Genomic DNA, 22,112 nt, shown 5'->3' on the forward strand with positions numbered 1-22,112 from the left:
TGCATGTCTGTCTGTGAAATCTAGTTTTCCATTTGGCTCTGATTGATAAAGTTGTTATAAGATATAATTTCCTCTTGACTGGGCCTCTGACATGTTCTAGCCTGAGGGACACACACACACACACACGCACAGATAACCTTTGACCCTAACCCGTCTACCCCTGAGCCCAGGTGGATGGGGGTAAACACCAGCGTGACTGAACTCTCGTTCACCCTTCTCACATTCTCACCTCTATACACACACACACACACACACACACACAAAAAGCCTGTTGCACCCTCTATGACATCACAGTGAGAGTAATCCTGGACTCTTACCTCTGAGCCAGTCCTGGAAGTAGTGCAGCCACATCCGGGGCAGCTTGCTGTTGCCGTCCCGGACCACGTACTTCACGGAGTTGAAGGCGTTGTGCAGCTGGACCAGCAGCCTCTGGGACCGGGCGTAGTCGAAGCCGTCCATGGTCACCAGGTACATGTTGTAGAAGGAGAAGTACTTGAACTGGGCGTCGATGAAGTCGTACTCCTTGGTGTCGCGCGGCACGATGTCGGTCAGGTAGAGGCCGTCGTGCACCATGGTGGTCCCGTACAGGCTGAGGCCCAGCAGGCCGAGGAAGAGGACCACCACCGCCGCTTTGCTCTTGGGCTTGAGGAGCAGAGGGGCGTATTTCTCCCGGGCGAAGCTGGACAGGTTCCAGTGCAGGAAGGGGAGCGGGACGCACTTCTTTCCCGATTTGGAGTCCTCCACCTGGGCGAGGAGGTCCCGCGTGGAGCTGGAGGTCGGGGCGAAGAGCTGCGAGCCGTAGGGGTCCGGCACGGAGGCGGAGGTCGGGGAAGGGGTGATCGCTGGAAGGATGAAGATAAAAAAAAACATTTAAAAAAGAGGGTTTTGGTGTCATCTTTTTTTTTTTAAATTCGCTCAAAATAAATAAAGAATTAATAAAGATGATAAAAATCTTAAATATATAAATGCTATATATACATAAAATAAAAATAAAAACACATTTAATAAAGAAGGAATAAAAAGACTACCTTGCGGCGGCGCCGCGGGGCAGACGATGATGGACGGCGGGCTGGTGGAGATCTGCGAGGTCGGAGGCAGGATGGTGACGATGTGCTGTCCGGCGGCGTCGCACTGCGTGAACGCCTGCACCGTGGTGGTGATCTGGGTGCTGGTGGTGATGGTGGACCCCGCCGAGTACTGGTGCGTCGACGGCGTCGCAGTGGGCGTGTGCGGCTGCTCGCCGGCGTCCGACAGCTCGTGCGGAGACAGGTGGATGACGCGGTCGGAGCAGGGGCTGTACAGGCAGCAGAGGACGTCCAGACGCTTGTCCTCGCGCCGGTGCAGGTCCAAGCTGAGGATGGCGGGGAAGATGAGCAGCACCATGGCGAAGTTGAACACGACCACGATGGCGGCCTGGAGAGAGACGGAATGAGAAAAACAAAAGTGAGAAAAAAAGACAGAACAGAATGTGAAATTACAGACACCCTAACCCAGCTGGGGAGAGTCAGGGCTGCTTTTTTTTTTTTTTTTTAGTATCTCAGACCACAGCCCAGAAAGCGAAGAAAAGCCGTCCTCTAAATCACCAGCCAGGAATACTAAGCGAGCCAGAAAGAGGAGACGGAGAGAGAAGAAAGAAAGAGTGCCAGAATGGAAGAACTCCTAGAAAGACGGAGAGGACGGACGGGTAAATATGTTCAAGTCTGAGCAAAACCATCACCCTTCACCACCGCCGCCCCAGCCCCCCGAAGCTGACATTCTAACTGGCTGTGGTTTCCAGTGTGTGTGTGTGTGTGTGTGTGTGTGTGTTGCAGACCACCCACAGTTAGTCACAGATCAGAGCAAACCGCCTTGACGGGCCAGTGATATACTGATCCACTCCTCCCTCCCTCTCCTTCTTCTTCTTCTCTCTCTCTCTCTGTTCATCACTCTCTTTTCTCTGATTATTCCACACACACACACATCTAAACACACATAAACGCACATGCAGAGACACGCACACACACACAAAAATGTTGGCCCCGTAGGTGCAGCGGCAATAAAAGTGGGAACAAAAGGCTTTTCCTCGCTCTGAATGAATGTCACCTCTCCTAAGTTATCTCTTTCATTTTCCAAAAGGAGCCTCCGGCCTCTCGCTGTGCGATTGTGATGTGTGTGTTTATGTGTGTGTGTGTGTGTGTGTGTGTGTGTGTGTGTGTGTGTGTGTGTGTGTGTAAAAACATTACCTGCAGGGAGAACGCTCGCAGGGCAGGAATGGGTACGAGCGCCGCCATGAAGAATGCAATCATGTTGTTGATGGACGTCAGAGCCACGCTGGTGCCGGTGCGCCGCAAACAGTCTCCTGTACGATCCTGTAAAAACAAAAACAGATGAGGTTTCAAAGGGGGCGGGGCCTGGAGGGGGGGGAGGAGGAGGGTGGGGAGGAGGGGGAGGGTGGATGGGTACCTTAAACGGGATGTTACAGCCAGCTTCTGTGAAGGAATGAGCCAACAGGAACATGTCATCCACACCGATCCCGAGAGCCAGGAAGGGAAGCACCTGGGACGGGTCAAAGGTCAGAATGAACATTTCAGACCCCCCATGAACATAAACCTCACAGCCATGTAACACACAGGGTTCCTGCACCTTCTCCAAAGTCAAATTCAAGCACTTTTCAGACATTTCAAGGTGCATTTTCATGCTTCTCCAGCACCTTGTCAGAAATGTCAGAAAATGCTGTTTTCAGTCCCTTAAATATGGAGCTCTTCTTTTCTCTGTTCTATATGTCATCACATTTCAAGCACTTTATTCTAAATCCAAGCACTTTTCAAACCTTGAAAACACGACACAATGACTTCCAGGACGAACCCTGACGACGGCATGCACATACCTGTGTGGTGGCAGCGTTGAAGGAGAGGCCCAGCAGGGAGCAGAGACCCAGTCCTGCAGCCACCGACAGGGCGACCAGCAGCACCCCGGCCAGCCCCACGGCCCCCTGGGACTTGGCACAGTCCCACCTCAGCATGGTCACACAGGCGTAGGCCAGCTGGAGAGGATTCCATTAAAACAGTGTTAGTTATTCTCCATGAACGTACAAGCAAGCCACAGTCCACCGACTCCAATCAAGGTAGGACGCTCACCATGAGCAGGTAACCCCCGGCAACCCGGATGACGCTGACGTCGGAGAAGGATTTCATGATGTCGTTGAGGGTGGTGGTGGAGAACGCGTGGAGGGACTGGCTGGAGTTGGATGGGATACTCTGGTGGACCACCTGGGGGGGATCAATATCAGTTCATCATCAATAATGCAGCTAAATCACTAAAATACATCAAATAAAAGACCTTCCACTGACCCTTTTTTTTGCACGTGAAAACACATTTCCTCCCTCTACAGCCCCATATTTCAAGAGTCCCTTTGAAATGTGTGTGTGTGTGTGTGTGTGTGAGTATGAATGTGTGTGTGTGTTTTTTCATGTGTGAGCATCTGCTTGTGTGTGTGTGTGTGTGTGTATGACAACTGGAGGAGTAATGAGCACAGATGCCAGAGGTTGTGAGGTCAAAGGTGAAAGCGATGGGATCACATGGCTCGGGAGGCTGCTTCTCTCCACGCTGGGCCACGATTGGCCGAAGGCCCCGAAGCCTTTTACCTGGTGGTCTATCTCAAATAGATCTGTTGTTGTTCTTTAATGTGTCAGGAAGAGGATGTCGTGTCTCCGAGAGGCTATGTTTGAGTTTGTTACCCCTCCTCCCTCCTCCCTCCCTCCTCCTCCTCCCTCCTCCTCCCTCCTCCCTCCTCCTCCCTCCCTCCTCCTCCTCCTCCTCCTCCCTCCCTCCCTCACTGTGGTGGGTGTCAGCTATCACAGCAACAGCTTGTTCCTATAACTAGGGCTCTGACAGAGAGAGATGGTTGGCCTACCCCACACACACACACACACACACACACACACACACACACACACACACACAGACACACACACACACACACAGACACAGACACACACACACACACACCTTATGCCCTGGTCTGCCCCGTGATTTGCTTTACAAGGGAGCTGAAGACTGATGGAATTCAGACACTGCAGAATAAATCCAGTGTGTGTGTGTGTGTGTGTGTGTGTGTGTGTGTGTGTGTGTGTGTGTGTATGTGTGTGTGTGTAAACCAAAGCATAACAAGACTGCACAGCGACAAGGAAATACCTCCTCCTCCCACTTCTTCTTGCTCGCTACAATAAAAAAAGTCTACACTCCCGTCCAGCTTCTCTTTTTTTACCGCTTGTTTTTGTTTTTGTGTGTGTGTGTGTGTGTGTGTGTGTCTGTGTGTATGTGTGTGTGTGTGTGTGTGTGTGTGTGTGTGTGTGTGTGTGTGTGTGTGTGTGAGAGAGAGAATATCCGCACCTCCACAAACTTCCTCTGCCAGGACTCGAGGATGGCGGTGGCCTTCTCCTCGTTCCAGTTAATGTCGTGGATCTCGTAGTCGTCTTTAAAGTGCTCGTACAGCTGCTTGGGACTCATCAACAGGAACATGGTCTGGAGAGCCTCCGCACTGCAAACACACACACACACAGGAGGTAAGTAACTCTGGACACCTCCGAGATGCCTGGCTCTGCCTGCATACAAGGTTTTATTGTGTGTCGGGCCCTGAAAGCACATTAAAAATCGTCCAGCCAGACGGTGAGATGTTCCTGGGATCCCTTTAAACCTCCGCTGGAGTTTCTGTGAATGGCTGAAGGCAGGTGCCTTTTTCTTCCAGGATTTGTCCGCCTGCCTGTCGGCCTGCCTGCCTGTCTGTCTGCCAATATAAACAGCTAAGAGCAGGTGTTATCTAGTCTGCCGGTTTCTCGGCTGTGATCCCAGATGTCCTCAGGTTTTCTTGGCAGGGACGCGGCGCTGCAGCATTACCGCTCACAAATGTGAAAGAAATGATCGTAAATCACATCCAGGAGTATCCCAGTAGTAAGTGTGGCTCCTACTTTCATTCAGGACTCTGTCGGGGGTCCTGATCCGGGCTCTCGGACCCAAAGCTATCACTCCCGTGCTTTTAAATCCAGCTGAAGTCAACCGAGAGTGTTGAAAAATGTGAATTTGAGTGGTTTTTTTCGTCCTTCTTCTATATCTTCTTTGCCTTCAGTCTCCTCACACAATGTTTTACCGGGTGCGTGTGGAGGGTTTGGGGGGGGGGGCTTTATGTGGCCGTCAATCATCTTTAATTGGTCTATCCTGGACCAGGGTCAAGCAGGAAACCGATCCCACCCGGTACCAAGCATTCCTAGCTTGTGTCTGTTGGGTTATTAGAGTTGACACAGATTCCACCGTCATGGCGGCTCACTAGCGGCAGTGACCACACAAACACCCCACCCCCCCACCCACCCACCCACTATCACATCCTCCAATGAGATGAGAGCAAAATGATGACATACTCTGTTTAAAGGTTTTACTGAACACACACCTCAGCAGAGCCTCCTGGCTGCTCTTGACCCGCCCCCCGAGGATCAGCTCCTCCTGCCAGTGCATGAACTTCCGGCTGAAACCATGGCAACCTCCCTGGAGACGCCCGGCGATGTCAGGACTCTTGAATGGACGAGAGAGAAGAGGAACACGTTAGCTGTCCATTCTGCTGCTTTCATCCACGACGGCGGTTTTTTTTTATATAAGGAGGAGTGAGGTTACCTCTCCTTGCTCCTTGTTGGGGGCGCTGAGAGGGCAGTCGGGGTCCGAGGGGTCCAGACAAGGCCTGTTCATGTAGGCGTGTCCCACCTGGGCTTTGTCCAACATCTCCTTAAACCCTTCCAGTGACGTGAACTGACTCAGCTCCTCCATCAGCTTGACTGGATCGAGATTCATCCACTGGATGTCTGGCATTCCCCTGCAGAACAAACACACACACGCATAGTTGAAGTAACTGTAAAATAACTTTGTGCCTGCGAGGCTGCGTTGGCTTTAGCATTCCTGCTACTTTTTATGTGAGTGGAGAAAAAAACACACTTGGGATTCTTTCAGTTCAGGGTTTTTTTTTGTTTTTTTTTAATTCGGTCTCCCTGGTCGTGCCGAGCCACGCAGGAGGCTAGCTGCAGATATATACAGGATAAAATAGCGTTTATTATCCTGTTTCACGCTGCCACAATGCCCGGGGAAAAGGCACGGTGGCTGCCTGCTCGCTCCCATTCCTCAATGTCCTCCACCGAGTCATTTCGATTACGTCTGCCTCCCAAAACATCTTGATAAGGGGAGGGAGGGACGGGGAAAGGTTTGGGGGGGATAAAGGTGAGGGATGAGAGGAGAAGCCAAAGGAACTGATCACAGGCAAATAAAAGTTATCCTTTCCCTCGAGATAAACTCAGAATGTGCCTTTAAATGTCCTAATCCTATCTGAGACCAATAAGCATCTATCTGTAGTTGGTATCTATCTTTCAGGACATTAAATGCTCCACTTATACGTCATCGACTGCTGTCACTTTAAGAAAAGAGAAAGTAATGTGGGACATTCTTGGCCAGCTTTTGTGATCGCAAGGTGACATTTTCTGCAGAGAGACAAAGCAAAGAAGAGAGAAACAGACGTGAATAAAAGAAAGTCCCGGCCTTGAATCTCCTCAGTGAGAGCTCCTCTCCTGTTCCCACATACCAGGCTCCCTTTAGCTGCAGCTCCCAAAGACACACTCCTTTATCAGCTACTTTTTGCTTGAGTGAACCGGCCCGGGCCCTTTTGTTTTTTCATAGATTGCTGCTCTTTGTTCTTTCTCTCTCTCTCACTTTTCCTCACTCTCTATCCCAATCTCTCTCTCTCATCCCCTTTCTCTCTCTCCATCTCACTCTTTTCTCTTTTTTTTTTTTGCATTTAAAACCAGAGCTGAAGTGAGGCGGAAGCTGAGGAGGAGGAGGAGGGGGGCACACAGGCCTCGGTGACCACCAAGTTCCCCTTCAGCTCCACATGAAAAACAAGTTTAAAAAAAACAAAACACAACAGAGAATAAACAACAACAGATGCCGAACACTTTGTGTGTGTGATTTCCAGGAATCCTGGAAGGGAAGGACGTGTGAATCATCAAAGACCCCCTTCTGCCTCTCCGCGGCTTCGCTTTCACACGAAGTCGACTGGGAGACGCTAACGGACGGGAAGTGTTTGTTTCTGTACTCCTGGCCTTGTCATGCAAACATCTCCTCGCTCTCATGCTCCGGACACCAATCTAAACAAATCATTGGAGATGCCGGAGGAACATCTGCTATGATCTAAACTATCTTTTATACACTAAATAAGGGGGGGGTTCAATTGAAATATCACTTCTGACGACACCAAAAAAAAAAAAGAAGCTCTTTCAGTGACTCAATTTCTCAGGAGAACTTCACCCTGAAGAGAAAAGCACCAAATACGCCCCGACTCCACTGTTAACCGTCTTGTAGTCTCTCTCTCTCTCTCTCTCTCTCTCTCTCTCTCTCTCTGTGTGTCTCTCTCTCTCTCTCTCTCTCTCTCTCTCTCTCTCGGGACTTGAGGGCTTGAATGCTGCCCATTTTATTTGTTGGACAACTTGGGGAGCTGGGAGCCCAGGGCATTACCATGAGAATGCCGAGTGTTAGCAGTGAGCTGACAAAGCCACCCCCCCCTCCACCACCACCACCACCACCACCACCTCCACCCCCCCCCCCTCCTCCTCCGGGGCCCCTGCACTGATGGACACTCACTCGTAAACTGAAAGAATGCTTACCATTGTCTGACCCAAAGGGCTCCCCTGCCACCACCACCACCGCCGCCGCCGCCGCCACCTCCCCGCCCTCCGTCCTACCAACACCACCACCCAGTCATCCCCTCGCTCTCTCCCTCACTTTCTCTCTTTGAATCCCCCCCCCTTCAGTCCTCTCCATGCGCCCTAAAAGAACTCTATTACTGCCCGCCGCTGTCAGTCACAGCAGCCGTGACAGAACCTGAAAGCCCGACTGTACGTCTCCATCGAGCGTGTGTTCAACGTAACTCTGCCAAAGACACTCAGGTGGAAGCAACGGCGGCGCCGGGAGAGCCGAGGCCTCCTGGGAAAGGTTTTAATATGCACCAAAAACTTACGGTAAATAGGCGGAGCCTCCCTGTAGTTTGGCCCCTTCCCAAAAACAGTCCAACGGGGTGATTATCATACAGGGGAATAGCTTGTCAATCATCTGGAATCAGGAAATACAACAAAAAGAAGAAGATTTAACATCATATATCAGGGGAGAATATATAAACAAATCAATGTGCTGCTGCTCACCCTTTCAATCATGACGTTTTCTATAATAGGAACTCCTGATTTGTAGCAGATTTTGTTCAGATCCCACGACCTGAAGAGAGAAACACATCATTCGTTTAACAACTCTCGTCTATAAAACAAATCTTTCCCCACGCCAGCCTCTCCCACGCGGTCCACTCACTTCCCAAACAGCGACACCTGGACCTTGCTGGCGGACAGGGCGGCTTCCATGTGGACCAGCAGAGCCTCCTGGGTCAGGATGTTGGTGCCCTCTTCTTTGGGGGTCTGGATGAGCATCTGGGAGGTAAACACCGACTCCTCTCCCTGCTTCTCCTTGGTGTAACGGAGCTCCGTGCTCACACGGCTGCCGGCTACAAGACGAGGGATTAAAACAAAAAACAAATTAATACTGAATCGTTGATATAGATGGATATATTATTCTTACATTCTTTAGACACACACACACATTTGGATAGTGTGTGTTTCGTGCGTATGTATGCACACACACACACACACACACACACACACACACACACACACACACACACACATCGAGCAACGCCCTTGGCCCTCGCCAGTGTTGGTTTTGAAGGCACTTCACACAAGCCAGCGTCTGGCCAAGAGAAATGAGTAATACAGCTTCTCATTGGACCCTTCTGTGAAACAGATGTGCCCTGTACATTTTGGAAAACCAACCTTCTGATGCCCCCCCCCCCCCCCCCCCCCCCCCCCCCCCAAAAACCCTCTCTGCCAGTCTGTTGGGAAGGGGGGGGGGGGGGGGGGGGCAGATATATGGATCTAGATGATTTTGAGCAGAAGAGCACAATGAGAGGGAGAAGAGTTGGTTAAAAGATGAGATAAAGGACGGTAAATAGATTCATAGAGAGATAGATGTCAGAGGTGGTGATGAAGAAAGGAAAAAAACGAGATAGAGAGAGGATGGAAAAATGACAGAGAGAGAGAGAGAGAGAGAGAGAGAGAGAGAGAGAGAGAGAGAGAGAGAGAGAGAGAGAGAGCGAGGGAGATGTTGTGCTGTGCGGTAGACTCCAGCCCCCTAATTACAGGAGGTTGCCCTGAAAAGAGTTTGCCAGCCGGGGGGATCTGTGCCGGTGCCAAGTGGACATGAAACATGCCGCGCTGGATCACAGAGGGCCCGTCTGCCCCTCTCGCCATCCCGCTACATGACAAGGGGGGGGTAGAGGGGGAGGGAAAGGGGGGAGAGAGAGACAGAGAGGGAGAGAGATTGGATCCTTAATTCTACCTCTTGTCACTCTTTTACTCACTTTCCCTACGACTGCATCTCCTCTTATACACTTAATACACTCTCTCTCACCCCCCTCTCCCCCCCCCGGCTCCTATAATTGATGGAGAGAAAAGAAAAAACAAACTATTCAGCCCCGGCCGCAAAAAAAAAAAGAAGAAAAAGTGTGAGATCAGGTTAGAACTCCGGTGCCTTGGAGACCAAGTCCCAATATTTCTAGGCTTCAGCTTTCAAGGCTTTAATTACCTACGCAGGGGCTTCGGGATATAAGGCCACCTCATTTATTTTGCATTTTGTCATGGGTGTCTGGCTCAGTGCATCGGCATCCCCCCCCCCCCCCCTAAAAAAAAACCAAAGAACGAAAACTCTAAACGCTTTTTTGCACATCTGGCCGAGAAGAAACGCTTTAATTCTAAAAGAAGCCACAACAAACAAAAGATGTTGAACAATTTCCCCTCAAGAACTCTTGTAGTTGAAAAAGAAGTTGTTTTTATTTTTAAGAGAAGTTTTTATTTGCTTTTTAACACTCTTGTGTAAAGAATGTGTCTTTGGTGTGAAAACTGTACTCAGGGCGTCCGGCTCTCCGTGACGTTCCTCGCCACCAACACATTTCCAATCAAAAAAAAAGAAAAGAAAAGGGGGCTACTTAAAAAAAAAAAAAAATGGAGCCCTTTCCGTTGGCGGACCTCTTTGACATCTGTTAAACCTTTTTTGACATTTCGTATGTTAACCTCTGCAGCGTGGGGTTTTGATCCCAACAGGAACTGGGTGGCTCGTAGAGACTCTGGCTCTGTAATTACAGGCCTCCTGAAGTAAATTATAGCTATTTGTGTCTCGTTCCTCCCATCTGGACCACCCAAGCAGCCAGTCCTCCCTCGCTCGCCCTCTCTCTCTCTCTCTCTCCTCAACCCCTGGTCCGGCCCCAAACAACCCAACGCCGAGCTCTCCGCTCAGTTCAGCCGCCGCTCCGTCCCAGAACCAAGCTTTTCCTCCTCTTATCTGCCTTTTCTTTGGTTTCTCTTCTCCTTTCCCGACGTCTTTCTCTTTCCTCGCTCCTCGTCCCCCCCCCACCCCCCCACCATATACCCTCACCCTGCCTTAAAGAGACAGTTCCCGGAAACTTTTCCCACCCGGGAAGGAAGGAAGGAAGGAAGAAAGAAAGCGCCGTTGAGCGTTTTGTAATTTTACTACACGAGCACATTTTTTTTCAAACATGAAATATTAGTCGGTGTTTGGCAGCGTTATGAAGGGAAAGGAAAGAAAATGAACTCTTTCTAAAATCACAGCCGCAGTAACTTTCGTTGGATGGATCTTTTTGATCAAACAACATGTGAGTTCATTTAGCTTCACCACTAAAAGCACTTTCACAACACTTACGACACTGGGGAAGCAGAAAAAGGCGTCACAACAAGCCTTCACATGTTTGCATGGCGTTGTGTACGAATATGGTATCTGGGTTGAACACTGGATCCACCAACCTCAGTCCACTTCCTCTTCACCTGACCCAAAACACCACCACCCCCCCCAACTTGGTTCTCACATCTGGCCTCTAGGAACGGAGGCGAAGGCCACGGCTTTCTATTCTGTCTTCATGGCTTACAGACCGGGTCCCCGGTTCCAGGGCCGTGCTAGGTCAGACCAGGCCACCTTCAGAGTTCAGTGTGGTAGATTAGCTGGATTAGGGGAGGGGGGGTGGGCTCTGAAAGACCCCACGCTGCTAGGGAGGAAGACCCAAGACGAAGAGGGCTGAAAGTGACATGTACTGCTTTTACCTGCTACATGGTGGAAGTCACCGCCACTTCTACAACACAGCCTTTAATGAAGGAGATTAAAGGGGGAAAGAGTCCGCCAACCAAATAGTAGCAAACATATAAATATGTATATATATTTTGCTTCCTTCCTCACAACGTCCTCCAATAGAGATCCTTCTTTTGATTTCCAGCAAAAGGAACCAAATGAGAAAATCATTCTCTTGGTCACCCAAAAGAAAAGATCCCTTCCTTTTGTCACATGTGGACCACCAGAATCAGGACTGTGCCCGGACCCGGGCCCTGCCCTGCCCTATGGCGTTGCCTAGCCAGAGGGCACCGCCGCCGCAAAGCAGCCCCCCCCCACCCCCCCGACCCCCCAGCAGATGGGCCGCTCCTCCATACAATCCTTCAGTGCTGCAGCTCCAGACTGAATGAAGACCCTTTTGTCATTCAACCCTTCAATTTCTTTCAGATGTTTCCCAACAAACAGCAGAATAAAATAAAAGAGGGAACATTTCTTTTTTTTTTTTTCTCCCCACAACAAAAGCAAATGGAGCTAAAAACTTTCCCAGCCTGTAAAACAATACCAGAGTTGGCTGTGGGAGGGTGAGGCTGGCACTTCGCTATCTTACCTATAGAAATACAGTCTGCGTGTGTGTGTGTGTGTGTGTGTGTGTGTGTTGTCTTCACACACACACACGGCTGTATCTGTTCATTAATCGTGAAAGACAGATGCGTTATTTTAGGAGAAAATCCTAATTAATGTGTGAGAAAAATAAATTGAATCAGTTTCTATGCGTTCCGATGATGCAGCTCTCATCGTCAGAAAAAAACACCACCACCACCCGCGAGATCACACCTTTAAAAACAGTATAAAACCCCCAAAAAACAACATGAAAAATCAGTTTCACTTACATTCTATTCACATGTGCCAGTGGTGTTAGCCACCACACATAAATTTCCACCAGGGTTGGCATTTAGGCACTTTCTATTTCCATATGTATAGGCTTGCCTCTGCTAATTATGCTAATCATGGGCAGAGTTGGCCACTGTGAAAAATAGTCACATTAGACACTCCACTGACCGCTAATACTGCTTAATGTGTGGTTGAAACATACATTCATCCTCGCCTGAAAGGCAAAATTTTTCCACGTTGCTGGTCTCATTCAGACCAGAAATTAATTTATTGAGCCCCAAGAACACATTTCTTTTTTTCCCCCCTTCAAGTACGAAGAAAATGTTCTCTCTCCATCTCCCTTTTTTTTTTTTTATATACTTTCACGGGTGTAAAGACGGAGGCAAATGGTGCAAACTCTAAAAAGGTGACTGGTGCTGCTTTATTTCCTGCAGAACCAAAGACAAAAGGAAAGAAAAAGGGGTGCCCGCGCTATATTGATTGAGTTTTTCATTATCCTGTTTTCAGTTGCGTTGCTGCCTTTCTCAGTGTGTTGCATTCAATGTCACAATGACTGTGTTTGTTGTTTTATAAAAGCCTTTGCAGCAAAATAACAGCACAATGTGTGTTTTCAGTTATCACATGACGATTGAAAGAGACAGGTAGGAAGTGTGTGTGTGTGTGTGTGAGGCCATGTTTCTGTCATATACACATGTTCTATAGCTGCTCAGTGTGTTTATTTGTTGGGGGGTGGTCCTGGTCTGACTGCTGATGGGTGTGTGTGTTGGGGGGAAGACGAGGGAGTCGTGGATTGAAGGATGGCGGGAAGGAGGGGTGAAATAAACATTTAGAAGTGACCCAGGTTGACTCTGGTCTTGTTTGTTCTCTCTACCAGTGAGGTCCCGGGCCCTGAACGCCGGGAGTTTATTTATCTAGCTGGGGCACCGCCGCGCACTATTCACCTCCAATAATGCCTCATAGAGCTCCCTTTCTCTGTCTGAACTAGGGGAGCTGTGTGTGCGCTCCCATGAATTATAGCATTTACCTGCTGTGCCGCTCCGAAGGTTTGTTGAGAGAAACCGCTCCAAAACACCAGAAATGCCCCACAAACTCAAAACCCGTCGAGTTAATCAATCCGTTCCTTTGGTTCTGATTTCAAGCTAAAAAAAGGTAGCAGGCCGGTCTCTATGCATTCATGCTATGTGGACGAGGTCTCCGCCTCTCCTCGTTTTCTACATGGCCTCTTTATGGGACATGTGGTGCGCCTGTGATCCGGATCGGGCCCTGTCTCACTGCGCTCATATTTGGACAGCTTGAGTGTGTGTACACGTCTGCCATGCCTCGCCCCGAACGCTAACGCCAAGAAGGATGAGTTTAGTTAACGTGAGAGTAATCACCACGTCTCAAGCTTTTTCAAATGAGCCTCTGTTAAAAAGGGTGGTGATCTGGAAAAAAAACCAACCAGCTGAAGAAACGCATGCGTGAGAGAAACGTCCAACGCTTGATGTTTGTTTGAGGCGAAAACGCGAGAAAAAATAAAGTGTCAGCTAGCCATAAAACCCTTCCGTCCTGTTCCTGCCCCAACCCCCAACGTCTGCTCTCATCCTTCTCTTCTTCCTGCACCTCTTTTTTTTTCTTTTTTTTTTACGATCTCTTCTCTTTTCTTGCTTGTGGACAATACAGACTGAGTCACACGTTGTCGTGCCCGGCTGTAGAGCCACTTAACTGTAATGGATCGCAGAGAAATTACAGAGAAAGTGTGAGAATATTAGATTCGGGGAATAATGAAAACATTAATGCTCCTCTGCGACGTTGAGCTGTATGAATGAGGCCTGTGTGAGGAACTGGAGGTGTTTTGATGGGTGATGACTGAGTCGTAAGCCAGAAACCATCTTTAATCCCCCTGTCAGACTAAACACCCCGATACCGGTCTCTCCTACACAGGTGTGACCACTGAAGGCACCATTAACCCTTTTACCTCGCTCTCTTGCAAAAAGCAGGAGACTCAAACAGACAGGATGCGGTTAAAAGGCAGTATGAGTGGTTTGCTTGGGAACGTCAGGTAGCAGACACTAGAACCAGCCTCCCTATCCTGTCTCTCTCTCTGCCTGTCTGTCTCTCTAGACAGGCTCCACTGCTGAGCTGAGTGTTTTGGTGCTGTAGGAGGGGAGGAAGCAATTAAAAAAGCCCTGGTGGCCTGACTTCACAGAGGCAGGCCGACAGGCAGACAGACAGGTAGAAATATAAACACGCATACACAAAGAGTGGGCAGACAGACGGGCCAGGGAAATGCAGACAGACAGACGGCCAGGCGGGTGATATATACACTCCAAAGGGTGGCAAAAGATGACAAGTGTATGTGTGTGTGTGTGTGTGTGTGTGTGGGAGCAGCCTCTGGTATTAATATTATGATGGGAAGCATATGCCATTTACACAACACACACACACACACACACACACACACACACACACACAGTGTCGATTTGCGTACGTAAGAGCCGAATCATCACATAACATTAAATTCATTTTATTCTAATTTAAAGATAAAGATCAAAATGATAAAACTTTAAAAAAACGGAAGTAGAAAAATAACGTATAATAGAGAGAATATATTTCCTGTCTCTTCCTGCTCATGTGCAACGGTGCGTGTGTGTGTTTTTCTGTGTGTGTGTGTGTGTGTGTGTGTGAGGGAGAGAGAGAGGGAGAACTAACCTCTCCTTGTTACCGAACCACTTTACTCTCCATTGAGGCCCTAGCAGCTTTGTCAATGGGCTATTGGTGGAAACAAGGCAGGCAGAAACTTTAGAAACATGGCCACGGCCTCTTAAAGGCACAGCATTCCTTTTCAGCCCCCTCTTGTTCGACTCTCTCAATCCCGCAGCAAAACAACTGGCACGCAAACATCCAAACATCTCCTTTAAGAGACGGATCTGCCAATTAGCTCGAGAGGGTAATCCCGAAAGCTTTTACACTAACCAGAATGAAAAACCAAGGAAGAAAAAGAGTGGAAATTCAATGTCTTGTTGCTTTGCTTTTGTTGCAAAATTCAGGCGTTTTTCTTTTGTTGTTGTGTGTTTTTTTTTTTATTTTATTGTGGCTGATACAGGAACTTATTTAAATTCCTGTGCAAGTGGAGCGCAGCAGCCTTTTTTCCCCAAACGCTTCCCCCCTGACGCCGGCGGCAGCGTGTGATTTCTCACACACCTCCACACACACACACACACACAGCTCCTGTGGGAGCCGCCCGGTCGCCGTCCTCCAGCGACATGGTGGGCTTAAAAAACCCCATAGAGTCTGTTTATATTCACCAACTGCTGTAGCGCTTTTAGAGTGTGCAAAACAGGTGGGTAAACTTCAGCTGCATTCACTTATATTTTTTGTGGAGGAGGAGGGTGAGGGGAGGGAGGGAGGGAGGGAGGGGTTTTAGGGAGGTGGTGCCTGCTTGCCTGCCTGCCTGCTTGCCTCTTGTTGAATGGAATCCAAGAATAGTTAGGGACCACACAGGGAGCCGAGAGAGAGAGGGAGAGAGGGTGGGGTGGGAGGGGGGTGGGAGGGGTCAGAGCCCTCCAAAGATGGCTAACCATTCACACAGTCCATCTGCTGCGGGGATCAGCCCCGGCACTGAAAAGCCTGGGGGTTTAAAAGGAATTTGGTCCAGTGTGAAAAAACCAAATAAAGCTGCCTCTGCCCCTGAAAATGTACAGATAATCTAAATTTAAAAAAAATGCACAGAAAAAGAGTCTAAACGGAGTCGGCGTAGAACCATAAAACCCACCGTGGTTCCCGTGTGACAGCAGAGGGAGAGGGGGTAGTGTAATGGTGTGTTGGGGGGGGGGGTTCTCAGGTAAACTGTGACTTATTAAGACGTGAGCGGACACGAGTGAGCTGACAGAAGCAGAGACGGCATATTCACGTCCACAACACGCAGTTTTTCTTCTTCCAAGCAGCGATGATTCTACATTCACAATCCAAACCACCTCGTACACCAAACTCCCACACAAGACGTGGCTGGTCTATCAGTCACTGAACACCCGGTGACTCCCACGGCACTGAGGTGACACCAACATGACCACCCTGCATCTTCCCACCAGCCTCTATTGTCCATCAAACCCCAGTTAAACCCAGCGAGGGGATAAAAAAAAAAACACACAAGCTTTCATCAAAAGTCCCACAGCCGATAAAAACGCCAGAAGCTGCTGCTTCACAAGAACACAGAGAGAGAAATAATAAAATAAAGACTCACCTTCCACCCATAGCTGCTCGATGTCCGTTTCGATGGCTGCGACTCGGAGTCCCACGGACAGAGCCCCGAATACTAAGAGTCCGATAAAGAGGACCTTCCCACAGTGCCTCTGGATGTGGCAGCCCAGAGAGAACAGGAGGGCCTGGAACCTGGCTCGGATCCACAGAGGGGCTTTCTGACCTACAGCCTTCCCCTGGAGACCGAGCAGGAGGGCGAGGAAGAGAGAAAAGAGGAATTATTATCACGACTCGCCACTAAAAGGCAGGTTTCATAACGCCGATCTGTATGACACATGCATCCGTACACAGAGAGAGAGCGATGACATGTTAAGGGTGCTAACTCGGCCAAACCACAGATCTGACTCCTGTCATACCCGCGAGAGCCTGCTGTCAAGAGTCCTGCCAAAAAAAACCTGAACCCGGTCCCGGTCCTGGACCAACAGAGACACGATCCCCGTCTGAAGGGAACTAGCTCCTACTGGTTCAGAGAGAAACCCCTATTTTAATTCGTACAGAACAAACTCGGGATTTAATGGAGAAAATCCAGATTATAGCTGCAGGTTTAGAGAAACAGCAACGCTGTCAACTGTATTTTCAATTTGGGTAACTTGCATGAGCAGAAATCTACATAATCCTAATCTATCTGCTGTAATCTGAAAACCCTTTTCACTGCTGCTGCAGGAACACATTTGCAAAAAAGAAAAAAAGCTGGTGTTGTGTCCCCCCCCCCCCCCCCCCTTTCCCTGTTCTCGGGCGGCACTGAAACGCGTCCAAGCATCCGGGCGGTCCAGAGATGCTTTTGTCAGATCAAACTCAATCAGTGAATTCCTCTACAACAGGGACCCACCACATTTCCAAACAGACCCCGGGCCAGTGCGCCTCTCCGCTGCTGCTGCAGCCTGCACGAAGCCAAGAGGAGAGAAGACACGGGGACGAGCCCTCTCCATCGATGCAACAACACGCGCACACGCATGCACGGAGAGTCTGGTGTCCATTCAAACACACAGCGACGTTAACACGCTGCAGAATATGAAACTCTCGTTAAGTTGTTATCGCTTTATTCCGGGAGGAGAGGAGGGGGGGAGGAAGCGGGTCGACCCCCCAAAAAGCGACATAAATGTAAAGTTTCTCATGCTTTATATCAACTTTTCTAAACTGGAGGTCTGGAGGGTCCCCCACCCCTCCTGGACCCCCAGAGTCCGGGCAGCCTATAACCCGACATTCCCACATTAGATAATCACAAAGCTTTTCATTCACTTTTTTTGTGTGGAGCCTCTCCAAAACAAATCCACACACACTGCGTGTTCAAAAAGACTATTTTTGTTGTAGTTGTTCTATCACCTTTGAGATCTGTTTAAGTGCGAAAGCGGCGTGGCAGTAGCTGGGTCTCCGGAGCCCGTCCGGAGCAGGAGGCGGCGGCTGAGAGGAGCGCGTATAACTCGGGGGTAAATCTCCATAGACGACGCCGCCGGCCCCCGGTGGTGGGACCCCGCGATCCAAGGCCATAGTCCGACGAGAGGGGCTCCGCAGCGGAGGAGGAGGAGGAGGGGGATCGGTGCGAGTTCAGGAGGAAGAAAAAAAGCAGCAGCAATAATAATAATAATAATAATCCAACATAGGAGAGGAGCGCATCCAGCAGCGGCGGCGGCGGCGGGGACTCGGAGGGACCTCGTCTAGTCTTCCCTGGAGCCGAGCGAGCCTCCAAACTCCATCCCAACATTATGCGCCGAAATCCGTAAAGATCCTTCAGTCTTCATTCGTCCCGCTGGTTTGTGAAACGACGTCTCGGAGAGGGGATAGCAGCAGCAGCAGCAGTAGTAGTAGTAGTAGTAGTAGTAGTAGTAGTAGTAGTAGTAGTAGTAGTAGGAACCGGACTCTGAGCCGTCCGCGTCAAGTCTAACTCCGATCCCGTAACATTTGGAGAAGTTCGCCTCACGGCAAATCCTGAAAAGGGAGGTTTGATGGAAAAGTGCTCCGGCTCCCATTGGCCAAGGAAGAGGCAAATTACTTTGCAAACATCGCCTATTATTAGCTGCTAAGCAACAGCTCACCAAAGTGGAGAGAGAGAGAGAGAGAGTGGGAGAGAGAGGCAGGGAGGCAGGGAGAGAGAGGGGGACCACCCAGGCTGCTGCTGCCTGGGCTGCAGGGAGGGAGGGGGAGGAGGGAGGGAGGGAGGGAGGAGGGGGAGGGAGAGAGGAACTCTTTCAATAAACTCTGCACACGCACGTGCACACGCACGCGCACATGCTTTGCCCGCCTCACTTCACTCTTGTTGAACATTATTCCCAGTGGCCGGACGCTGCAACAATCTGATGATATCATAGCTTTTTAATTATTGTTATTATTATTATTCTTTCTGGATGAAAATACAATTTAAAAAATCAGTGAAAGGAAATCATTTTTTATTTTTATTTTTTTTTAGAGATTCTTTACATATGTGATATATATATATATATATATATATATATATATATATATATATATATATATATATATTTACATTACTTCAGGTCATCTTGTGTTTGATGAGGTTTTTTGAAGCTTCACATGTGTAACAGATAAAAAATGTTTTTAACCCTCTCATGTCTGGCAGCTGTGTGAGAAGTAGTGTGTGTGTGTGTGTGTGTGTGTGTGTGTGTGTGTGTGTGTGTGTGTGTGTGTGTGTGTGTGTGTGTGCGTGTGTGTGTTTTAGCACTAACAGCTGTAACCTCAACTCCTGTGACCAAAAAGCTTCTAAAAGTAGTTTGATAGGCCTTCTCACACCCTAGAAAATATAACCTATAGTGCCCCATAAAGCTACCTTTAAATATTAAATATCAGCAGGTATTATTAATATTGTGCATATTTCTTCTTTTTTTCTCTTCATCAGCACCTTGGAGCTGGTTGTGTGTGGACATCCTTATCTCTGAGACTTTTCTGGAAGGTTTCCATGTGTTGCCATGCTTGATTTCATGAGTTCAGAGGGCAGTTGAACTCATATATGTATATATATATGTATATATATATATATATATATATATATATATATATATATATATATATATATATATATATATGGTTCTCAGACCAGATAGTTTCTCATCTTTCACACAAAAAGCTGAAGTTTTGGAGTGTCTCTGGTTTATAATGCGAGTTTATGGCATATCATGAGGGTATATGGGGGTGAAGAAGAAGAAACACTGATTAACACACTCCTTCTCCCCAGGAGACATTTGTCGGGTGGTGGGTGCTAATTCGGTCCCTTTGGGTGCGACTGTAAAACAATTTAGAGCCGCGCTAAACCAATTTGAACGTAGGTGTCAGTGTTATTACGACACATTCACACAAGCGACGTCATCGCTGTTTACACACGCAAAACGGATGTGCGTGTGTGTGTGTGTGTGTGTGTGTGTGTGTGCGCGCTACGGCGGCCGCGAAGCTACCTTAGTGATTTAACAGCACCGTACCTGTATGACGTAGTACACCTGAGCTGTGTAACCTCATAGAAACAAGAGTTATGTGTTTTAATTACCTTAAAATAAGCCGTTTGTTTCTTCACGGAATCACGGCCGCCATGTTTTCTACGGTAGCCCAGCAGGGACAAAATGCAAAACGCCGGCTCTAGCTAGTTCTCCAGCCGTGTTTTCGCGCTGTCGCATCGGCCACCGTAGTTCTGGCTTCTTTCGGAGAAGCACGTGGGAGGAGAAGGATGCGTTCTGCGATCTCACCGCTAGATGGCGCCAAATTAAACACACTTGAGATTTACATTTATATTTGGAAATATATAACAATATTATTATCAAGTTGTGAATAATTGTTTTCATTACTGAATGGTCGGGCGATAATTTCTTCTATTCATTTTAATATTTTTTTTACTTATCGCAATGTCCAGACAAACTGGTAAATTAGCATCGCACGTTAACAGTCCAAAAAAAAATCAAAGATATGCAAAGTAGGATGCCAACACAAGAAAAAGAAAAGTAACTCAAAATAGCTAACGTATAAGACATAGGTGTGCTTGAAAACCTCATATTGTAGCTACTTTTTACTGGAATCAACAACAGTGACCAACGTGATTTGCATTTTCTTTCTTTAAAAGTAGATTTAAATCTTCTAATAAACAAATCCAAAAGACGACCACCGTTGGAAAGTACATTTACATATACTCAAGGCCTGTACTTAGGTATGATTTTCATGTGTTTGTACTTTATCCATGCTATTTGTACTTCTACCACACAACAAAACATTGTACTCTTTACTCTACTACATGTATTTGATGGCTGTATATACTACCTTCTGAGCTCAGCATTACTTTAGTTTACGCTGATCAAACTCATGTCGTATAAAATAGTTAAAACGAGGTCAACCAACTAAAGCAACACAGTGATTCTTACACATTCATGCATCAGAATTAACCATCTGATGACATCACACAATAGGGGTCAAGTAGTTCGACCCGATACTTAAAAACATTTTGCTGATAATACTTTTTTTTTGTACTTTTATAAGATTTTGAACACAGATCTTTTTAGTCTAATGTTTATCTATTGATATGTTGGTACTTTTATAGAAGCGAGGGGTCCATAAACGGATCATCTGAACTCTTTAATTCAGATTTCCTAAAGTCATTTCTCATGTTACATCTGGATAGAACGGGATGAAATGTCAGTCTATCTCTTGACTTGGAACAAAGGATCCCAGATACTCTTGTTAACGTGTCATTTAGTCCCACATATACACTTCCCTGTACGTCCTTCTAACCCGCTCACCTTTCCAGATCGCCACTGGCCGGCCTGCTGGAACTGGGTCTGGGTCTGGGCTGGTTTTGCCGGGACTGGGTTGGGTCGGTAGAGTGGTGGTGGAGGGAAACAGGCAGCTGGAAATGGGAGCTAATGTGGAATGTGAGGAATTGGGTTGTGTAGTAGGGGGCCCCTTCAAGCCTAACAAACTCAGGGAGGTCCGAGGCCTGGTCTGGAGGCCTTGGATAAATAAACCATCCGAGATGACCATGCGCTGTGCAGATATCTGCCATCACACCGCCCCGGCCTCCAAACACAAAACCGCCCAAGCGTTCCCTCTCTCTCTCTCCTTCCATGTCCCACATGGTCCCTCTCTCCGTTTTTATTTCTGATTTGCTGCTCAACACCATCATCTTCCTCCCTGTATCTGCTTCTCTACTCCTGCTCTTCCTCCCTCCCTCCATATCTCCATTCCTTGACTTCATGTCTCCCCAGTGACTCCGTCCATCCGTCCGTTCAGCCATGCATGCATGGCTGGCCGTCCGTCCGGGGTTCTTGTATGTGCTATAGGCAGAGCCACGGAACCGCTCTGGCACTCAGCCGTCGCACAACAGCCGAGCCGCCCGGCGTTCAGGCCCACGGAGTGTTTATTTATCCAGCAGAGAGACTGTGAGACTGCCTTTTTTTTATTTTCCCCTCCGAAGAAGGAGTGAGAAGAGATGGACGAGTGAGCAGAATAAAAGAGGGATAAAAAATAGATGTATAAATGTTGCTTTGTGCTGGAGATTTTTGACAGAAATTGGAAACGAGATGCCAAACTGAGAGTTTGTTCTATTGTCACATGATCTTGGTTGCTTTACTATAAAAGGTCATCATCATATCCAACGTGTTTCACTTTTAAATGTCTTTTTTTTTAATGTCAGTCGGTGTAACATGTAACATCAGTGTGTCCTCTTAGATCCAGTTTCCTGGTAGAAACCTACATACTTCTGGAAACATCCCAAAGTCAAAGATTTGTTTATTACATTATACATATTATAGCATCTAAATTACAAAAAA

General features: G+C 48.1%; 1 protein-coding gene across 1 annotated transcript in view; it reads right to left on the reverse strand.

The window, feature by feature from the left end:
• Window positions 1-18,327, reverse strand: part of ptch2 (patched 2) — a 27,688-nt gene extending 9,361 nt beyond the window's left edge. The window contains exons 1-14 of the mRNA XM_084007499.1: window positions 17,677-18,327; window positions 16,337-16,529; window positions 8,368-8,557; window positions 8,208-8,277; window positions 8,027-8,118; window positions 5,644-5,839; window positions 5,423-5,544; window positions 4,372-4,519; window positions 3,117-3,248; window positions 2,867-3,022; window positions 2,443-2,535; window positions 2,223-2,348; window positions 1,029-1,413; window positions 318-842 (exon numbers count right to left, since the gene is read on the reverse strand). Of these exons, the coding sequence (XP_083863625.1) occupies window positions 318-842; window positions 1,029-1,413; window positions 2,223-2,348; window positions 2,443-2,535; window positions 2,867-3,022; window positions 3,117-3,248; window positions 4,372-4,519; window positions 5,423-5,544; window positions 5,644-5,839; window positions 8,027-8,118; window positions 8,208-8,277; window positions 8,368-8,557; window positions 16,337-16,529; window positions 17,677-17,841 (2,593 nt within the window). The 5' untranslated portion in view covers window positions 17,842-18,327. The remainder of the gene's footprint in view (window positions 1-317; window positions 843-1,028; window positions 1,414-2,222; window positions 2,349-2,442; window positions 2,536-2,866; window positions 3,023-3,116; window positions 3,249-4,371; window positions 4,520-5,422; window positions 5,545-5,643; window positions 5,840-8,026; window positions 8,119-8,207; window positions 8,278-8,367; window positions 8,558-16,336; window positions 16,530-17,676) is intronic.
• Between the last annotated feature and the right edge of the window lie 3,785 nt (window positions 18,328-22,112).

Source organism: Eutrigla gurnardus (assembly GCF_963514095.1).
Source record: "Eutrigla gurnardus genome assembly, chromosome: 4".
NCBI lineage: Eukaryota > Metazoa > Chordata > Actinopteri > Perciformes > Triglidae > Eutrigla > Eutrigla gurnardus.